Consider the following 21,158-nt stretch of genomic DNA (forward strand, 5'->3'; position numbering starts at 1 on the left):
TTCGATGTAAACCGATCTGATATGGCTTGCCCTTGAAGGTCGGTATAGAAAAGTGTTAAATAAATAAATAAATATACATTTTGGCGACCATGAATGGACGCAGCAGTGGCTGCGGCCACCATGTATTGTTCAATCTTGCATCTGAATCTGCTGGACAGGCTCAGACCTAACACTGGTACTCTGACAGTAATTGGCTTTTGTCCGAAGGAAGTTACCCAGATAAAGAATTCTGGAAGTCTGACTATTGAGAAGTGATACCTGGAGACAGAAGAGAGAGAGAGTGCTTGCAACACTGTGGTAAGCGAAAGATAGATCTGTATGTAAGTATAATTTTTGTTGTTAGCAAGAAAAGATTTTTTTGGCCAATTGTAGATAAAAGTGCACTATTTAAGAACATAAGAACATGCCATACTGGATCAGACCAAGGGTCCATCAAGCTCAGCATCCTGTTTCCAACAGTGGTCAATCCAGGCCATAAGAACCTGGCAAGTACCCAAAAACTAAGTCTATTCCATGTTACCGTTGCTAGTAATAGCAGTGGCTATTTTCTACGTCAACTTAATTAATAGCAGGTAATGGACTTCTCCTCCAAGAACTTATCCAATTCTTTTTTAAACACAGCTATACTAACTGCACTAACCACACCCTCTGGCAACAAATTCCAGAGTTTAATTGTGCGTTGAGTAAAAAAGAACTTTCTCCGATTAGTTTTAAATGTGCCACTTGCTAACTTCATGGAGTGCCCCCTAGTCTTTCTATTATCTGAAAGAGTAAATAACCGATTCACATCTACCCGTTCTTGACCTCTTATGATTTTAAACACCTCTATTATATCCTCCCTCAGCCGTCTCTTCGCCAAGCTGAAAAGTCCTAACCTCTTTAGTCTTTCCTCATAGGGGAAGCCGTTCCATTCCCCTTATCATTTTGGTAGCCCTTCTCTGTACCTTCTCCATCACAATTATATCTTTTTTGAGATGCGGCGACCAGAATTGTACACAGTATTCAAGGTGTGGTCTCACCATGGAGCGATACAGAGGCATTATGACATTTTCCGTTTTATTCACCATTCCCTTTCTAATAATTCTCAACATTCTGTTTGCTTTTTTGACTGCTGCAGCACACTGCACCGACGATTTCAATGTGTTATCCACTATGATGCCTAGATCTCTTTCTTGGGTTGTAGCACCTAATATGGAACCTAACATTGTGTAATTATAGCATGGGTTATTTTTCCCTATATGCATCACCTTGCACTTATCCACATTAAATTTAATTTGTTGTAGGTACGCCCACTCATTTTTAGATTCTTTCTAGTATGCTTAGTGAAAGCTTATTAAGAGTGATTCTGGTTCGTTTGCCTGTATATTTGTAAATAAATTTGTACTGGAACACAATACAAAGAGGTTCAAGACAGCAACAGTTAGTCCTTTGTTTTAAGTCCTTGCCTTGCTTGCAGGGCTCTGAGATTACTTACAGGAGCATAAAACGGGAAAGTTTTTGGAAAGCATTGTTTGGAATCTGGTTTTCTGTATATGTCTGACTACTGTGAGCAAGGGCTCACTGATATTGCTCTTACAAAGGGTAATAGATTATAGAAATAGAATTGTGTTTCTTTATTCCCTTATATTCTAATTTTTTTGGTAACTTAGAACAGTGGTTCTCAACCTTTTTCCCATCGTGACACACCTGATAGATCTCGCTCACATCTGTGACACACTGCTCATTACAATTCATGACAGAAATATAAAATAAAGGCACAGTATTATTTTTAATGTTAAGAATAACACAAGGGAAAGGATAAGCACTCTGTCTGAACAGAAACTGCATAAACATCCCATACCAAAGCAGCGCCAATTTCCAGCACTCAAACTTACAAGGCAAAACTGAAAATATTACACCAGGCCGTAAAACTCCAATACTCCTCCTATTAGGAAAACGGACCAAGCCAGGCTGCTATAAAGTCCTACATAGAAACTACAGATCCTCACCTAACAAAGAATAAAGAGACCATAAAGTATAAATAGAAAAATGCCAATGAAAACTGAACTGGAAACCGCAACAAGCCAGAGATTCTGTGTGCAGTGTAACAAAGGAAAAAGAGAAACATCACCAGTGTCATAAAACAAATCAAGAAATATAAAATAAATAGCAGTAAAACCAGCTGATGAATAAAATATCCAATAATTAAAAACTTATACCAGAAATTTCTAGAGACCAATAAAATATTTCCAAGTAGCAGGCACAAAGACCCAATAATGAAAAATAATAATGATAACAAAATGCTTTGCTCTGCATACCTGGGAACATTTGATATCCAGGTGCCCTGAGATTGTTTTGAGTTAGCAGGAGAAGCATCACTTTCTCCTCTCTCTCAGTCACACACAAGCTCCCTCTCACACTGGCTCTCAATCACGCACATTTACACATGCTTTTTCTCTCTCACTTATATACGCTCTAAATCACACATTTACACACATGCTGTCTTTTCAATCACACACTTACATACATGCTGTGTCTTTCACTCACACAACAGACTCATTCCCACACAAACATGCTCTCTCTTTCTCTCACTTACACACAGGCTCTCAATCACATACTCTCACACACATACAGGTTCTGTCATATACTTACATTCATGCTATCTCTCTCACACACAAAGGATCTCAATCACACACACATACTCTCTTTTACACAAACAGGTTTTCAATCACACACTTACACATACAGGCTCTCAGTCACTCATTTACATACATGCTGTCTCTCTCACACACACACAGGATCTCAAACACATATGCATGCTTGCTTGCTCACTCTCTCTTCCCCCACCTAACTAGCGGCAGCAACAGCCTCCTCCACTTCCAGTCCTCGCGGTCTCGAGAAAGGACTCCCATCGGCCACGGGGGCTGACGTTGCTCCTCTTGTGCTGTGTGCCGTGCTGCTCATTCTTAAGGCCGCGCCTTTCTTCTTCGGGCCACGCTGCTAGCGTTTGCATGGTCTCTTCTTCCCGCGTGCATGGCCACTGCATTCCACTTCCTCTTCCAGACCACTGGAAGGGGGGGGGGGGGGTGGGAGAAGAGACCATGCTGGTGCCACTGACTCCGGCTCTCCTGCTGCATTCCGCCCGGGCTGACAGCATTTTAAACCCGGGCAGTGGATGAATTTCTATTTCGCTGGGGTGGGGGAACTCTGGGCTAGCGGGGGACCAGGAAGTGTAGCGACACACTGGTTGAGAACCGCTGACTTAGAAGGTAGAGTAATTAGGTAAACTTTTTAGTTGTTAGAAACTTTCAGAGACAAGCTTAGCTGCACAATCCAAAACCCCCTTCCCCCCCTTTTTCTAGAAATGTGCTTTGAGCAAAACAATAGTGTATGGATTCTTCTAAATGCAATAAAATGAATAAATAAGAGTAAGAACAGGCTGGCTGTATGAGCTCCTTGAAAAAGCAGGCAGTGATTAAAACTGCTGAAGAGAATTGAAGCGGAATACAGACAGGGGAGAGAGAATGTGAATAACAATTGCCAGAAAGAAAGGAATGCTGCTCCCTTAGCAGTTGGAAGGAGACAAGCAGAGATAAGACTGTACCCCTCCCCACACCTGGCTTTAGCAAGGGCATTTACACATCCACAAGAGAAAGGGGGAAGGGAGTCAGGAACAGGAATGAACAAGTAGAAGGAGATGGGACAGGACATGTGTTTAAGCAGGAGACCAGCACGGGTCAGCTGCAAGGACAAAGGGGTTCAGTAATTGGCTACTGGACCCCCAAGAAGATAAGGGTAAAACCAATCGGGTAACAAGGGGGGAGGGTAAAGAAAAAAGATGGGCATGAGCTGAGCATCACTTGGACAGACAAGCTAAGGACAGGGGAATGACCAAAAAAGGTGATTTGTAAAAACACAGAGGGAGTTATTGGGGAGGGAAAGGGGGCTTGCTTAGGCTGAAAATGTATAAATTGAAAGGCACAATGCTATGAGGGTGTGCCTACTTCCGTACGTGCAAATTCATAAAATAAAGAATTAGATTGTCTCACCAACTCTTTGTGATCACTATATAATTTTCTGAGAAGGTGCAATACCACTTCTTACACTACCACACCCAAGGCAGCAAACTCTCCAGCGGGATCCCTTGGAGGTTCCCACCCCCACAGAGATGCACTCCGAGCAAAACACACCCACGGCAAACTTTCACGTGCTGAGCATGTGACGCCAGATCGGGCCTAAAAATAGCCCCTGCCTGTAACTGGTCAGTGGAGCTGTCCCAGTGCTGACACCCAGCCCCAACAAGGCTGACAATGTGGCCCTGCTCACCTCAGACTGCCTCCCAGCTACACACTGCAACCAGCCACCAGAGCCCTACTTCAGTCTGCACTTCCTCCTGCATTGCCTTTTTTTTTTTTAAAGAAACAGACACAATCGAACAGGAATAAAATAAAATACGTCCCTGCTTCTGATCACTATAAGAGGCAAGGACCCAGAGGAGGTAAGAGAACCAGGACCCCTGGCTATCACACCGCCTGCAGACAAGGGCAGAGCTAGGACAGGAATAACCTATTCCACCACTCCACTCGAGGGATGGCCCACGAAGGAACCTAACACCTCAGGGAGCTGCCCTCTAGGAATCTTCCTTCCCAGAATCTCCTTAGGACTGCAGTCTGCAGGTTTGCATTTTCTGCTGGAGGTAAAGAAATACTGAGGAACTGTAGGTGGCTCTCTCCAATATGGAGCAGAGCCTGAAAGTTTTTGTTCTCTGCCTCCATCTGCTGGTAGGGATGCTTTAACCACTTGTCTGGACTGATCTGGGGGTATGAATAAGAAACAGAATGTTAAGCAATACCCTCCAGAACAGCCTCTATTTAAAAAAAAAATAAATAAAAACAAAAAAAAACTCTCTCCGAGGCAATTTTCCACACAGGTGCAGTACTGACTTTCCTAACGGGCTTCGGGTATATGCGGGTCCCTTTACCTATGAGCACGGCGCTGTCTAGCTGCCGGAGCTGCCCGATGAGTTGGGCTCGAGCCTGAAAGATCGGCAGGTTCCTACGCTGCTGCTCCACCGGGACCTGGGGCTTCCGGGCTCCCGCCAGCATCGCCGTCTTCCTGCTGAAGGGGAAAAGCGGGGATCCCGGCTTAAATCTCTTAGCCGGCGGCAGATCAGAGTCCTGAGGCATATTATCTAAATCTAAAAAAAAAATGCTTTAAAATAATAAAATCAAGGCGGGGCGGTTGAGGTCCCGAGAGAGGAAAGGCAGAAGCTGCCTCCGGGCCCGAGAGTAAACAGACTCCATATCGCCAGAGACATTGCTCTGCTCAGCCCACGTGCTTTCCGGACTGTGGGCATAAGTTGATGATGTCAGACACATTACACCCGGCGATGCCAGACTGGACTATTTTATGTTACGGCCAATTAGACTATTTTTCCCCCGTTATGGAGGAAAATATTTTATGCGAGTTGGGCTAATTTTGAGCTGGATGATAGCGCAGTTTAGTGCTGGCAACCGTCTACATGTGTGGGCTTGCTTTCCTTTGCCTCAGGCAGCACAACCAGCTGTCTCAGAATGATGACTCCCCGGCAGCAGCCAATCAAAAGTGAGAGGAACAGCAGAGCAGATGCCGAAGGTACACACAGTTTAATAGCCTACACTGCTTCTCAACAGTGTTGCCAACCTCGCTTATTTACTGCGAGATTGGGCTTCTTTTTGTAGTCATTCGCGGGTTGCTTTTAATTGAGCTATTTTTTCTGCCAGTCGCGTTTTTTTGGGCTTGTTGGGTGGGACTTGTGCTCTGAATCATGTTACAGTGATTGACTACTGCTGCTGCTATGCAGCCTGTCCATAGCAGGCGCACCCTATCCCTGTAGTGCAGCAGTAAGCCAATCAGAGCAGCGCTGCAAGCCTTGTTGATGCACACGTCATGAGCACATTTTGTGGGTAGACCTAGCCGGCACCACACGTGGCGGAACGGGAAGACTAGCAGCACGGCATTGGAGCGCAACAGCAAAGGAATCTTCAGAGTGTACAGCTACAGCCAGGAATCAGGAGGGGAGGAATTAGTATGTTGGGAGGGGAGAATGAGAGTGTGGGGGCCAGAGATGTGCTTGGGGTGGGGAGAGGGCAATGAGACTGTGGGGGCCAGAGATGTGCTTGGAGGGGGCTGGGGAGAGGGGAATGAGTATGTGGGGGGCCCAGAGATGTACTTGGAGGGGGGAATAATTGTGTGGGGGGCCAGAGATGTGTTTGGAGGGGTTAGGGAGGGGGGAATGAGTAAGTGAGGGCCAGAGATGGATAGGGAGGGGGGAATGAGTATGTGGGGGCCAGAGATTTGCTTGTAGGGGGGTGGGGAGAGGGATACGAGTATGTGAGGGCATTAAATGATATAAAAAAATAAAATGTTTCAATCTCACATGTTTTGGGCTTTTTTTTTTGGAAAAAAGTGCTTGTTCTTTCATGAAAACCTGGCAATACTGCTTCTCAGCTTTTACTTCCACCGTGCTGCTGGCAGTTTGGGAGAAAAGTTTTCTGCTTTCACTCCTAAACTTGCTGAGTTCTCCCTTCATCGAAGCTGCTGTCCTCCCCATTTTACACTGCTGAAGCCTCCTAATTTGTTTACTGCGAACGGGTAGATCAAGGTAAGAGGCGAGATTAGGGGCAAAAACTTTTTTTTTTCTAGATTGAGGATTAGCTTCCTGGGGAAGACAAGAGGGGAGTAGAAAGGGGTTGGAAAAAGAACCCCATGAAAAGAGGGCAAAGACTGAGAATATCGAGTGTGAGGATACTGGTGCAATGTCAAGGATATGTAACGGACCTAGTAAATCTTGGGACATTTCTAGTTAACTAGTGTAAATTAGATTAGAAGGGGGGGGGGGGAAGATTACCATTCTGAACAGCCCCTCCCTTTGAGGGTGCTAGCGTAGCTGTCCCTCTGGAAAGATTTCTTAAGCAGCTCTCTCCAGAGTCTGGGGCTGATGCAGTAAAGTGTGCACAGGTTAACGCGCTAGACTAATCCCCGATGCTAAGGGGATCGGCGTGTCCAAAACGCACGTCCAAAGGCATAGCTAATAGTGCTCATCACATGTAAATGCCATGTAGATGAGGTTATTAGATATTATTCCACAATGCAAAAAATCCCGTGCACTTTTTACGCCTGGCCCAGAGAGTGCATCAAGGGCTCAATTTAAAAACAAAAAATACCGCTTTTCTGTGGTTCTTCCTACTTAGTATCATTGTGATACTAAGTAGGAGAAACTGCAGAAAGCAGCACTATGCAAAATTAAAAAGGCTTGTCTGAAAAAAGAATTTCTGGGCACTCAATATACACGCTTCAGGCTGTATTTATTGTGCTGGTCATTTAGTTGCCGTGGGATAAAACTGACACTTGTATTGAGCATCCATTTTTGTAACCTGCGCCCAATGCCAAGGAACGCACAATTTCCCCTAGTGTGTCCTTTTTAACGTGGCAGTTCATTAGCATATTGCATCGCACGCCCAGGAGAGGTGGATGAGCGCGCATTAGGAAAACAGGCGCTCAATATGAGCATCCATTGTAGCTCGTTTATGTTGCATTAGCCTGACTGTGGGCAGTTCCCTTATGGCCTGTTTGAAGTTAGGAAGGAGTTTGAGATGATTTTTCAGGCCCAGTCAGAGGAGTCAGGCTTATCCTGCCTGGCAATGAGCCCAACTCCTCTGATTAGGACGGGACAGTATTCTTTCCCATCTATTTAGTGGCTGGTTGGGATTTCCCTCTGAATTGGTTTTTTTTTGGGTTGTAACATTTTTTCACGTAGGAGCCTTGCAAGATCCCTGGGGTACCGCCTGGATTCTGAGGCCACCCAGGTTAGGGAAGACCTACCTGCCATACCCTCAATAAGGACTGAGGTGGTGGTGACCTGCTGCAAGGAGGAACTCCAGTGTTAAATTTTGTTGAAAGGGAAATTACTTCAGTGGAAGATCCCGCAGGAAGATTTTTGCCTGCCCCTTCCTTCCGGCATTGGAGCAGGACAAGCTGCCTGTTTCCAAGGGATCCCTGCTATCTGGGATCCAGAGAAAAAAAAGAGAGAAACCAGAGAATAAATTAAGATCGCCTGTGAGTAAAAGTAAAATTGAGACCACTGAGGTCTCCCATCTGGCATCTTCGCCACCTGGAAGAGAGAAAGGAAATTGCTAAAGACTGTGTTTACTATTTTTACCAGAATTGGAAGGAGTTGGCCTGCCCTGCTAAAGGTTGCTCTGCCCACCTGGGGACTCCACTTAGCCAGGTCCTGGACGGTGGATGTTTCTCTGTCCCTGGTAAGGAGATTCATGCACAGATGGAAAGACTGTAAAAGAAAAGAAAGACAGTCCTGCTCCAGAGGCTTTTGTTATTATTGCCATTCTACAACCTGATTTCCCCATCAGTAAAGATTTTCATTTTGGACCTAATGCATTGATTACAGCTTGTTTTTTAGGCACAAATTGAACTTGCCAGTGATTTAAGAGACACCACTCTCCAGGGGACAAAAGAGATGTGCGTCCAAGTCACCCTTAACACTCAAAGCCCTGAAAGAACAAATCTTTGTGTGTGCCTGAAGTGAAACACTAGACCATGCAAAGAAGAAAAAACAGTCATCATGCTGCACACTAGGACTCCACCTCGACTGAGACGAAAGACAAAGGTTGAACCAGCGTGTTCTCTATAGCGGGCCCCAAGTTATGGAACAGTCTACCTGAGGAATTACGCCTCACTACAGAAAGAGCTTCAAACGTGAGCTGAAAACTTGGATCTTCCAAAAAAAGTATGATGTATTGTAAAATTTACAACTGTAGTAAATTACATAGATGTGGACTGATGAACGATTGACAGTTATTAAGAAATTCAAAGAGTGGTAAGACTTCTCATTGACTACCTCAAGAAGATTTCCTAGCAGCAGTGCTTGCGGCCAGGCTAAATCTTCTTTTACCCACACTAATTGGGGAGGACCAGACCGGGTTTGTTAAGGGGCGCCAGGGCGTACGTAACGTACGGCGACTTATCGCGGTACTGAGCTACCATTCTCTGGAGGATGCGCTGATTTTGAGTTTAGACACTGAGAAGGCGTTTGACTCCGTATCCTGGGACTATATGTTCTGGATGTTGGGGCAATACGGCTTCCACGGGGCCTTTGTGGCCTGGCTCCAAGCTCTTTTCTAACATATAGATTAGTTACCTTGGTAATTGCTCCTTTTAGATTGGTCCACTGTTGATCCACATCTCCTTCTTTCTCCCAGCCTTTTAGTTCTTCCTCCAGGTACTTCCCCATTTCATCAAAGTCCGTGTTTTTGAACTGCAAAACTTGGGTCTTTGTGCTTCTTTTCCTTATCCTTTTTGTGATATTAAACCATACCGTTTGATGATCACTGGTGCTGAGGTGGGCACCCACCTGGATGTCTGAGACATTATCTCCATTAGTGAGCACTAAATCGAGTATAGCTCCTTCTCTCATGGGTTCCATTACCATTTGTTTGGACAAAGCTACTTGCAGGGCATCCACTATTTCTCTACTATTATTAGATTCTGCAGATGGGATTCTCCAGTCTACATCTGGCATATTAAAGTCTCCAACGATCACCACTTCTCCTTTCTTTCCTATCCTGTGGATGTCTTCAACCAGATCTCTGTCCAGCTCTTCCTTTTGGTTTGGAGACCTGTAAACCATGTATGTCTGTTGCTGAATGTCTGTGATAAGAATGAGGTATCTCCCCTCGGGATCCTTTATCGTTTGCTTAACTGTAATAGGTGTATGCTTCCCAATAAGTATCGCCACTCCTGCAGATTTAGTGGTTGCCAAGGCATAATGAATCTCTCCCACCCAACTGCGACGTAATTTTTCGTGTTCACTATCTGTTAAATGCGTTTCCTGTAGAAATGCAACACTCACCGATTTCCTTTGCAATGTAGACAGTATTTTAGATCATTTGATGGGGGAATTTATACCACACATGTTCCAGGAATAGAGTTTCAGCCCAGCATTAGTCATTTACACGGTCCATAACCTATGGAAGAAAAAATGAAAGGACTTCCCCTCGTAACCCTGATGGGAGCCCCCCCTAGCTAGGGCCCCCATCCACCAAAATTGACCCCCTTTTGAGAAAGAGAAAAGAGACAAGCAGAACAACAAAGTCAAAATATCCAAGGTAACATTAGGATTTGGTAATACATCTCGGAGAACATTACCCCCCCCGTCCCCCCGAATTCCCACCACCACAATCCCTCCACCGCAGCAAACTTAACACTAACAATAGTGGAGAGCATGTGTGCCAACCGTTCCCCCTCCCTCCATCTTCCTCTCAAAACAAACTTTGGTCACCCTAATTAGTGACAACTGGAAAGTACTTTGCAAAGTAATCCTGTCTGTGAATCCGGAGTCCTGTAGGACAGGCCTCCTCCTAGTACACCAGCTAGAGTCTCGGCAGAATTGGAATTCCACAGGGCTATAGCGGTGGCATACAACCAGCAAAGGGCCCCCAAAAGATGGATCGAAGTCCGTAGGGATGAAAACTGCATTCCCACTCCCAACAATAGGATTATGGGCGTGCAGAGGAGGCAACCACCAGCATCCATAGGCAGTCAGAAAAATGCCACCCAACACTTGCCGTCCAATATAGAGGTGGAAATCATCACTGGCATAGGAATCCATGGTGGGTAGTCAGTGTGGGAGCCAGTGTGCCCGATGATATAGTGAGGAAGAAAGTCCCATTAGCCCGGTGACTGATGTGGTCTCTGTTGGTGTGTCATGGAATAGCTGGACTAGTATGTTGTACTCAAGCACTGAGTCTCTTGTTGTTGCAAGAATTTTTGGGCAGCTTCCGCCATATCCAGCCATTGTGTGCCTTGTTCCGTGGTAACCCGCAGGCAAGCCGGGTACAGCAACACAGGTTTTAGGCCCAGGGAGTACAGTTTGGAACAAATGGGAGCAAAAGCCCTACGTTTTGCAGAGATCAGAAGAAAAATCCTGGAATACAAAGATCTTTTTATCATCATGTAAAAGAGACTTGCCTGATCGCAGGAGGCATAGTATCTCGCTTTTATGTGAAAAATTGAGAATTTTTGCGATTACCACTTGCTGCCGGCTATTGTCGTTCCACCGGGGACCCAGGCGGTGGGCGCGCTCAATCCTTAGTGGGCCCAGAACCGTTGGGAGCTGGAGTTCCTGTGTGAGCCATTTTTCCAAGATGGGCGCCAGGTCCCGATCCGAAATGGACTCCAGGAGGCCAATAAAGCAGAGGTTAGACCTCCTAGACCTATTTTCAAGGTCTTCAATGCAGTCTTCCTGCTTGGCAAGCTGTTTTTTTTTTTTTTTTTAAATGTCAGCGTTTCCTCGTGTTCTTGGCAGCCCTCTTGTTGATCGGAGAAGTGCTGCTCTAGCGCTTGGAGTCGTGGCTCAAAGCCAGCAATAGTGGAGGAGAGGTCAGCGATTTGCGCCAAAATAGCCTGCAGGTCGGGTTGCAAAGCCTCCTGCACTGCAAGCTTAATGTCGGCGATTGCAGTATTCGCCGGCTGCTCGGCGGGTCCCAGCTCCTCCTCCCCCAACGCGGCATCCAGCAGTCGGGCTCTGTCCTTCTTCTCCAGTTTCGCGCCTCGTGCAGCCATAGTTAGCAAGGCAAACGCTCCCTAAGGCAGTGGAGTTGAATCTAAAAGGCAAGGCTCCAATTATAAATTTGCCAGTAGCAGATATGTGCAGCAATTAGCATTAGATGGGGAGCAGAGAGGGAGGGAAACACGTCTTCACTCCCTAAGGCATCACGTGATCTCTCCATACATCCTATGCAACATTTTGCTGAAACCACTAACCCAATGCCCAGGCCTTTTTACTGGCAGCTTTGTATCGATTTAGACACAACCCTAAACCAGTTTTCAAAATGGGCAGTATAGAAACGTAAGACAAATAAATGCTTTGCCCATTTGAGGGTTTTATTCATATTCTAAATAAAAATGTGGATTTCTTTTGGGGGGGGGGGGCAGGAAGGGCACAGAGGCTAATTTAAAAAAACAAACAAAAAAACAGCTGACTTGCACATTCCAGAGTAAAGGCTCATGTTCTAAACACTTTTCCTCACTCTAAACCATTAAAATAGAACATTTCCAGATTAACATTCCACTTCAGTAAATTAAATTGGAACAGAACTGAGCATTCGATGTGCTTACAAGATCACAGTTGCTTTCCAGGAGCCTCCAATTACTTATTAGAAATCTGATGCTCAGATCTGCAATGTTCATAGTCAGAGCATGCAGAAGACAGATGAAGTGCCATACTGGGTCAGAGCAATGGTCCATCAAGCCTAGCAGCCTGACAGGTCCATTACCTATTGTTTGTGCCCAGAAGTATAATGTAGAGACCTAAGTCAATCTGGCTAATAGTTGTTTATGGACCTGTCATCCAGAAACGTCTCTCCCCCCCCCCCCCCCTTTTTTTTTTTGACAGTTATAAGACTAGTCTTGCTCACAGGCTCCCACCATAAAAAAAACCCTCAAAACTCCATTACTTTAATGGGACTTCCCAACATTAAGATCTGACCAAAATGAATTTTTAAAGACAAAAACACATGAGGTAATGGATTAGTTCTGGTATTGATTAGGGTCATCCTGTTGTATTTCAAGGAGGAAAGATAGAGTGTACAATTACTGCCTTGGAGTGAAGATCATACCCTCAACCCAAATGTAGGCTGGGTAGTATGATTATAACATGAGCAAATATAATAGTAAGGGAAGGTGCAATCCAAGAGATGGTAAGATGAATTAAGGCATAAAGTTAGATCTAAAGACCGGTTTTAGTGCTGTGTTCTAGAAGATAATGCATGAAGTTTCAGCACAAAATATAGGGCCACATGTCCTTTCACATCACATCAGTCTCCTACATCATCTTCTGGGAATCTGTGTACAATTTCAGCTTGAAAGGAGGCCTCCTCCTGAACTTTACTTGCAAATGTTCTCAGGATAAAGAAAAAAAACAAAACTGTCCAAAAAGTTTTCTGGTTGCCATGATGTCCACAAGTAGTAAGAATTGGATTAAGCTGCAGGTTTTCCTTGCTCTGCAAACCAAATCCATTTGCAACCCTCCAAGATAGAAAAACCCAACTCATATTCTAGTTGCCTACCTTCCACCACCTAAATTTAGCATATAGGAACATACAGTTCAGAGGGCATCTGGCACAACGGCAAAGTGCGACTTTTATAGAAGACTGAAAAATAGTGATGTAACTATAGGTTGCAAACTGATAAAAGTGACTTTTAAACATACACCAAGTACGTCAGTAAGTGAATATGCTGCCACCCAAATACTTTAACTCAGAAAGAGATGGAAAAAGTTTTATTTGTATCCTTTTGAAAGACTTTCACACATATCTGATATCAAAGAACTTAAAAAAAAACCAAAAAACAAAAAAAAAACCCTCTCCCCAAAACCACACACAACACTGTTAGAAAATTCCTAAAGTATTTGTAGTCTCATTTACTGGCGTTCACAAGAGATCCCATGCTTCACTATTTTGGCTCCGAGTGAATGTTTTCTGAACAGTCACAATAATAATAATAATAAAAACCCCCTTGGACTAGAGGCACTGATGGCCTGCTGGAAATCTCTACATGGATAAGTCATTGAATCGTTGCATATAAAGTGCTTCCTGTTCTGCAAAACACAAAGCTGTCAAGATTTCAGTTCTTCCCACGCAGGGAGTAGAAGAATCCAAAAGGTGCTTCAGTTCCGTCTCTCCCAGTAGCATCTTGATCTTGTCACTGCTGTTAGCCGCCGAGACGCTGGCCCTCACCCCATGCAAAACCTCCTGGTCGTTCTTCAGGTAATGGGTTGTAGTTAGGATCTGCTTCTGGACTGTCAAAAATTACCTTCCTAGAAGGGGGGGGGGGGGGGGGAGGAAAAAACAAAACAAAACAGTTTTCACATCCATTCTCGTTTACTCTATCATAACTCCCAGCTATCCAAGCCCAGCTGAAAAAGAAAAAAAAAAAAAGATACAAAATCTAAAGAAGCCTTGTTAAAAGTTCAGGAGGACAATATATAAACACTTAGCACACTAATGGTCTGAAACAAACACAGATCAATAGGGACCTTAAAAAAAAAAAACAAAAAAAAACAACAACCCACAACTCACAGCTGTTGGGCAAAGACTTAACATTTTCCCTGAAAATAGTTCTAAAGGCCATGCCAGTATATGAATGCATAAGATAGAAAAGTTGCTTACCTGTAACAGGTATTTTCCATGGATAGCAAGACCCATAGAAACTTGGTGATATCATCAGACAGTACCAAGATCAGGTAATGTTCTCTCACAGCTCAGAAGTTTCTAAATGTGCATCTCAGCATGTGCAGGTCTTCCCCTGTTAGCATCATCACATTTAACTCCTCATTCTAATACAGAGCTATTCAGCTTTCCAGAGAAGAGGGAGAAATTATGTGGCTGTTTGCAATGCTGTCCATGGAGAATACCTGTTACAGATAAGCAACTTTGCTCTCTCCATGGACAAGCAGTGCAATACACCCACACAAACTAGGACTTCCAAACTGAGAGTTGTTAACTTTGAACTTTGTCTATTCTTGCAAACCATGCTGAATTTGCAGAAAGCTGGGAGACATACGTCCATATTCTGTACTATCCAAATTTACTATCTCTACTATCTAGATCAAGAATCTCGCAATGTTGAAGGTGTTGATTGTGGACCAAGTAAGTTGCTTTAGATAAGGTCATTCCAATAGCTTTGAAATAATGGAGTAAACACAATGAGAAAGTTCTCTCGATATGCCTCTTAACCACAACACCCGTCTATTGCCATCATGGCAATCATGGCCATCATGGCAATAGTGATCATAATATGATCAAATTTGATTTAATGACTGGAAAAGGAATAGTGTGCAAATCCAAGGCTCTTGTGCTAAACTTTCAAAAGGGAAACTTTGATAAAATGAGAAAAATTGTTAGAAAAAAACTGAAAGGAGCAGCTACAAAAGTAAAAAATGTCCAAGAGGCGTGGTCATTGTTAAAAAATACCATTCTAGAAGCACAGTCCAGATGTATTCCACACATTAAGAAAGGTGGAAAGAAGGCAAAACGATTACCGGCATGGTTAAAAGGGGAGGTGAAAGAAGCTATTTTAGCCAAAAGATCTTCATTCAAAAACTGGAAGAAGGATCCAACAGAAGAAAATAGGATAAAGCATAAACATTGGCAAGTTAAATGTAAAGCATTGATAAGACAGGCTAAGAGAGAATTTGAAAAGAAGTTGGCTGTAGAGGCAAAAACTCACAGTAAAAACTTTTTTAAATATATCCGAAGCAGAAAGCCTGTGAGGGAGTCAGTTGGACTGTTAGATGATCGAGGGGTTAAAGGGGCACTTAGAGAAGATAAGGCCATCGCGGAAAGATTAAATGATTTCTTTGCTTCGGTGTTTACTGAAGAGGATGTTGGGGAGGTACCCGTAATGGAGAAGGTTTTCATGGGTAATGATTCAGATGGACTGAATCAAATCACGGTGAACCTAGAAGATGTGGTAGGCCTGATTGACAAACTGAAGAGTAGTAAATCACCTGGACTGGATGGTATACACCCCAGAGTTCTGAAGGAACTAAAAAATGAAATTTCAGACCTATTAGTAAAAATTTGTAACTTATCATTAAAATCATCCATTGTACCTGAAGACTGGAGGATAGCAAATGTAACCCCAATATTTAAAAAGGGCTCCAGGGGCGATCTAGGAAACTACAGACCGGTTAGCCTGACTTCAGTGCCAGGAAAAATAGTGGAAAGTGTTCTAAACATCAAAATCACAGAACATATAGAAAGACATGGTTTAATGGAACAAAGCATGGCTTTACCCAGGGCAAGTCTTGCTTCACAAATCTGCTTCACTTTTTTGAAGGAGTTAATAAACATGTGGATAAAGGTGAACCGGTAGATATAGTATACTTGGATTTTCAGAAGGCGTTTGACAAAGTTCCTCATGAGAGGCTTCTAGGAAAAGTAAAAAGTCATGGGATAGGTGGCGATGTCCTTTCATGGATTGCAAACTGGCTAAAAGACAGGAAACAGAGAGTAGGATTAAATGGGCAATTTTCTCAGTGGAAGGGAATGAACAGTGGAGTGCCTCAGGGATCTGTATTGGGACCCTTACTGTTCAATATATTTATAAATGATCTGGAAAGAAATACGATGAGTGAGATAATCAAATTTGCAGATGACACAAAATTGTTCAGAGTAGTTAAATCACAAGCAGATTGTGATAAATTGCAGGAAGACCTTGTGAGACTGGAAAATTGGGCATCCAAATGGCAGATGAAATTTAATGTGGATAAGTGCAAGGTGATGCATATAGGGAAAAATAACCCATGCTATAATTACACAATGTTGGGTTCCATATTAGGTGCTACAACCCAAGAAAGAGATCTAGGTGTCATAGTGGATAACACATTGAAATAGTCAGTGCAGTGTGCTGCGGCAGTCAAAAAAAGCAAACAATGTTGGGAATTATTAGAAAAGGAATGGTGAATAAAACGGAAAATGTCATAATGCCTCTGTATCGCTCCATGGTGAGACCGCACCTTGAATACTGTGTACAATTCTGGTCGCCGCATCTCAAAAAAGATATAATTGCGATGGAGAAGGTACAGAGAAGGGCTACCAAAATGATAAGGGGAATGGAACAACTCCCCTATGAGGAAAGACTAAAGAGGTTAGGACTTTTCAGCTTGGAGAAGAGACGACTGAGGGGGGATATGATAGAGGTGTTTAAAATCATGAGAGGTCTAGAACGGGTAGATGTGAATCGGTTATTTACTCTTTCGGATAGTAGAAAGACTAGGGGGCACTCCATGAAGTTAGCATGGGGCACATTTAAAACTAATCGGAGAAAGTTCTTTTTTACTCAACGCCCAATTAAACTCTGGAATTTGTTGCCAGAGAATGTGGTTAGTGCAGTTAGTATAGCTGTGTTTAAAAAAGGATTGGATAAGTTCTTGGAGGAGAAGTCCATTACCTGCTATTAAGTTCACTTAGAGAATAGCCACTGCCATTAGCAATGGTTACATGGAAGAGACTTAGTTTTTGGGTACTTGCCAGGTTCTTATGGCCTGGATTGGCCACTGTTGGAGACAGGATGCTGGGCTTGATGGACCCTTGGTCTGACCCAGTATGGCATTTTCTTATGTTCTTAGGATAAGAGCAATTGTGTAGATTTCCTGAACTATTTGGTTGTAAGTAGTACAGGCAAACTTTTCTACAATTTTTCTTCTGCTTGTGTTTTAAGTGGTTTGGGGTAAGAAGTAGATAAAGTTGTTTCTTGATTAAAGAAAACTCTGCCTCAACCTTTGGCAAAAAAAAACCCCCCAAAACAAAATAAAACACAACAACAACTTAGAATGAGTTCTAAGTACTACCTTGTCTTTGAAAATTTATGCATAATGAGCAAGTTACCAATGACTGTAGCTAGTTTACTCACCTTGCTGACATCATCACAATCAAGAACACTTTCCATGTAAGAAACTAACTGCATAGATGCCATTAGCTCAAAAGGCAATTCTGTTAATTTTTGTAACACCACATTTAAATTCCACTGCAGGGGTGGTTTTATAATATTTAGTCCCTTGATAAATCTGGATCTGAATGGATTTTTTTTTTTTAAGTCAGTGAGGCATGTTGATGGTATGCTGCAATGGCACTTAACTGTACCCAGACTGTGGTGTTTTTTTAAACTTGTATTCAACAAGTGTAGTAGATAAGTTAATATGTTCTCATTCCAATTTTTGCACCATGTTGTGAATCTTTTCCATTTACAGTTATAAGATTTTCTTGATGCTAATAGGAAGACCAGATAGTACTTTTCACAATAAAGTTATTTTATTCCTTTTCTTCCTGCTAGACCAGTCATGTATGGGGATTTCCCTCTCTACAGCAGAGCCACAGAGGATACAGCTCTATGACCTCACGCAGTGCTATAAAGGAGGTGTAGTCCTGGCCCAACCCCACAAGTCTCTATCTCCGGCAACTGCCGACATGTGAGAACGTATGCTTTCGAAGCCTAGGTGTGAACCCAGCTTGGTTGAGCCTCTGTTGCTCTTGGGACAAGAGCCCCAGGCAGGCTGATTTTCCTAGTGGGAGCACTCTCCCAAGCTAGCACCTGGAAGGCAATCCCAGTACACTGAGGGGTCTGGGGAGTCCCTAGGGAAGGTCTCTTAGCATGTGCTAGGAACCTGAAGAGTAAGGCCCTGCAAAACATTCTCCATGCCAGATTAGCATGACTGCAGAACCACTCTCTCTCGCTCCTTGTGCTCTTGCTCATGGCATTGAGGCTGTGGGTGTGTGTGTGTGGGGGGGGACGGGGACTCCCTGAGCCATAACCCTTGTAACCACCAAGGGAAGGTAGGAACAAAAACATGGGCAGGGAGCCAAGTCAAAGAAGAAGAAGATACTTAAATCTCTTCTGTATCTCACAGATTTCTATGCACAGGAGATGAGCATCTTTCTATAGAAAGGAGACTCTAGAACAACGGGTCATGGGATGAGGGTTAAAGGAGGTAGACTTAGGAGTAATCTTAGGAAATATTTACAGAGACAGTAGCAGATGCATTGAATGGTCTCCCAGTGCAGACCATGGAGGCAAAACAGTATCTGAATTCAAGAATGCATGGGATAAATAGAGGGGATCGCTGAGGGAGTGATGGGAACTGTAAGAGCCAGATAAATTGGATGAATGGGCAGACTAGATGGGCCATATGGTCTTTTCTGATGTCATGTTTCTATATTTGTATTTTTCTTAAGCCTTTTAGCAGAAATTGTACCATTTGAATTTGATGTGCTTCAAGTCTCATTTGTAAAGTAGCTGCTTGAAACATTTACTTGCCAGTTGTATCTATTGTTCTGGTGGAGTGCTGGAGTAATTTTTGTTTTTAATCACAGCCAATTCAGTGATAAAGGACTCATTTGGTAATTGGAGTTTTGTGTGACCTGAGCATTTCTGTAGTCTATATTTTATGTAGATACTTTTAGATACTGGAGGTATGGAGAAGGTGTCTTTAGGCTGAACAATCTGTGCCATGGGTATGCTTATGTGAATGCGGTGAATGCTCTGCGCTGTGGCTTCTTGTTGGTACAGTTTTCTTGGCGCCATTATGTTTTACACCATGACTCTTCAATGCCAAAGCCTCTGTGCAGACAGTTCTGTGTCGTCTTGGTATGAAACAAGATGGTTTGGCATTGTGGAGTTGGAGGAGTTTACTCGCTCCAAGAGTTCAATGCTATATCTTTTCTGTGCCAATAGGTTTGCCTCAAGACTATCAGCACTCGCTTTTCTTAATGCTGTTTTACTTATCTTTGATGAGCCTGACTAAGAAATGGACTTATTTTTTTCATGAACTTGATTTACTGTCTGATGGATTTGACAACTCAGTTCGTGATATGGGCACATGGGGACATTTTTCCACAGGGAGCGCAGTTTGCCAGGTCATGACCCGTCCCCAGTCATCTTCAACAAGGATCATGTAAATCTTTACTGGCCATCTTACGATGACATTTGACAGTTTAAGAGGAGTTTTTCTTTTCATTTTCTTCCAATGTCAGCATCATTCAATGTGATACCACTTGGAGAGAATCCTGACTTTGTGATCGTGGACAAGTTAGATTGAGGAGATGCATATGGTGATGCTAATATGTGAAGACTCACGCCTGCTCGGATTCACATTTGCAAACTTTTGAGCTGTAAGAGAGAACATTACCCGATGTTGCCATCAGATATTTTCACTCAGCTTTTTGGCTGTATTGCAGTACTTGTCCATGAAGAAAAATGTATACAAATTGGAGACCTGGTGTATACATGTTGGGTTAGACAGCGGTTGAAAGTAAAAGATTTAAGAAAGTTTGAGTGGTTGAATATGGCCTCTAACATTTAATGCAAAAAGATGTCATGCCATATATTTGGGATGCAAAGATCTAGGATTATATTGCAAAACAATAAGGAGTAAGGTATTAACCACAAAACAGTGGAGGTATGCAGGAGTAATATCTGATGATATCAAGGTCACCCCACACACAGTGATAAAAGCATTAGGGAGAGCCAATGAAATACTAAAGGTGCAGAGGGAGAGATAGCATTAGTAGGAAAAATTAAAAAAGTCTAAATCATTGGTGAGACATTTGTTTGGTTCTAGAACAGTGCTTCCCAAACTTATCCTGGTGACCCCATAGACAAGTTGATATCTACAATGAATAACACTATAGTAAGTGTGTTTTTCATCTTATGACATGGAGCCAGGGCTGGCCAGTCTCTTGACTATCTATTTGGCTTATAAATGTAATACTTGTGTGAAAGTGTGTTAAATCTCTTACTAAAGTGTAAGTACAACATGCAGCACTTTCCCCACTCATTTTTAGATCCTGTATTCCTTTACTTTTCCACAATCGACTTCCCTACTCACATTATATCTGCTCTTCATCCCTCAATGGTGCTTCCAACTTCAAGATTTTAGGATAGAGGTGTGCAATGGGAACTGGCAAGGCCAGCAAGCGCCAAACCTGCCTCTGCAGGTTCTGAGCTTGCTCGTCTGTCAGAAACACCTTGCCTTGCTGTGTGTCAAATCAGGCACCTAATACTCCAGGGACTAAGTGGGAACCAAGTGACTCTTTGCCAGGTTTACTACCCAACTGAGTGCTTCGAGCAAGCAGCCCACCTCCTGCACTGTCTGATGACAAAGATCCTCAGACTTTGCGCCCTGATCAGCCAGTCATCCAGATAAGGATGTACCAAAAACACCTTTCCGACACAATGCTGCCGCTACAACCATAAGATAAGCCATACTGGGTCAGACCATGGGTCCATCAAGCCCAATATCCTGTTTCCAACAGTGGCCAATCCAAATCACAAGTACCCAAATATTAGATAAATCACAAGCTACTATTGCTTATTAATTACCGAAAAAGCAGTTTATGGATTCTTCCTCTAGGAACTTATCCAAACCTTTTTTAAACCCAGTAACACTAACTGCTGTAACCACATTCTCTGGCAATGAATTCCAGAGCTTAATTATGCACTGAGTGAAAAATAATTTTCTTCAATTTGTTTTAAATGAGCTATTTGCTAACTTCATTGAGTGCCCCATGCGAGAGTAAATAACCGATTTATATTAACTTGTTCCAGTCCTTTCATGATTTTGT

General features: G+C 43.2%; 2 protein-coding genes across 3 annotated transcripts in view; both read right to left on the bottom strand.

The window, feature by feature from the left end:
- The window catches only part of DHX33 (DEAH-box helicase 33), a 74,182-nt gene extending 68,748 nt beyond the window's left edge, over positions 1-5,434 (bottom strand). The window contains exon 1 of the mRNA XM_029613794.1: positions 4,961-5,434. Coding sequence (XP_029469654.1) covers positions 4,961-5,165 — 205 coding nt within the window. The 5' untranslated portion in view covers positions 5,166-5,434. The remainder of the gene's footprint in view (positions 1-4,960) is intronic.
- Positions 5,435-13,300: 7,866 nt separating this feature from the next.
- DERL2 (derlin 2) overlaps positions 13,301-21,158 on the bottom strand; it is a 41,661-nt gene continuing 33,803 nt past the window's right edge. For both annotated transcript variants that reach the window (XM_029612535.1, XM_029612534.1), the window contains exon 7: positions 13,301-13,852. In XM_029612535.1, the coding sequence (XP_029468395.1) occupies positions 13,747-13,852 (106 nt within the window). In that variant the 3' untranslated portion in view covers positions 13,301-13,746. The remainder of the gene's footprint in view (positions 13,853-21,158) is intronic.

The sequence above is a fragment of the Rhinatrema bivittatum genome, chromosome 8 (genome assembly GCF_901001135.1).
Source record: "Rhinatrema bivittatum chromosome 8, aRhiBiv1.1, whole genome shotgun sequence".
Classification (NCBI taxonomy): Eukaryota; Metazoa; Chordata; class Amphibia; order Gymnophiona; family Rhinatrematidae; genus Rhinatrema; species Rhinatrema bivittatum.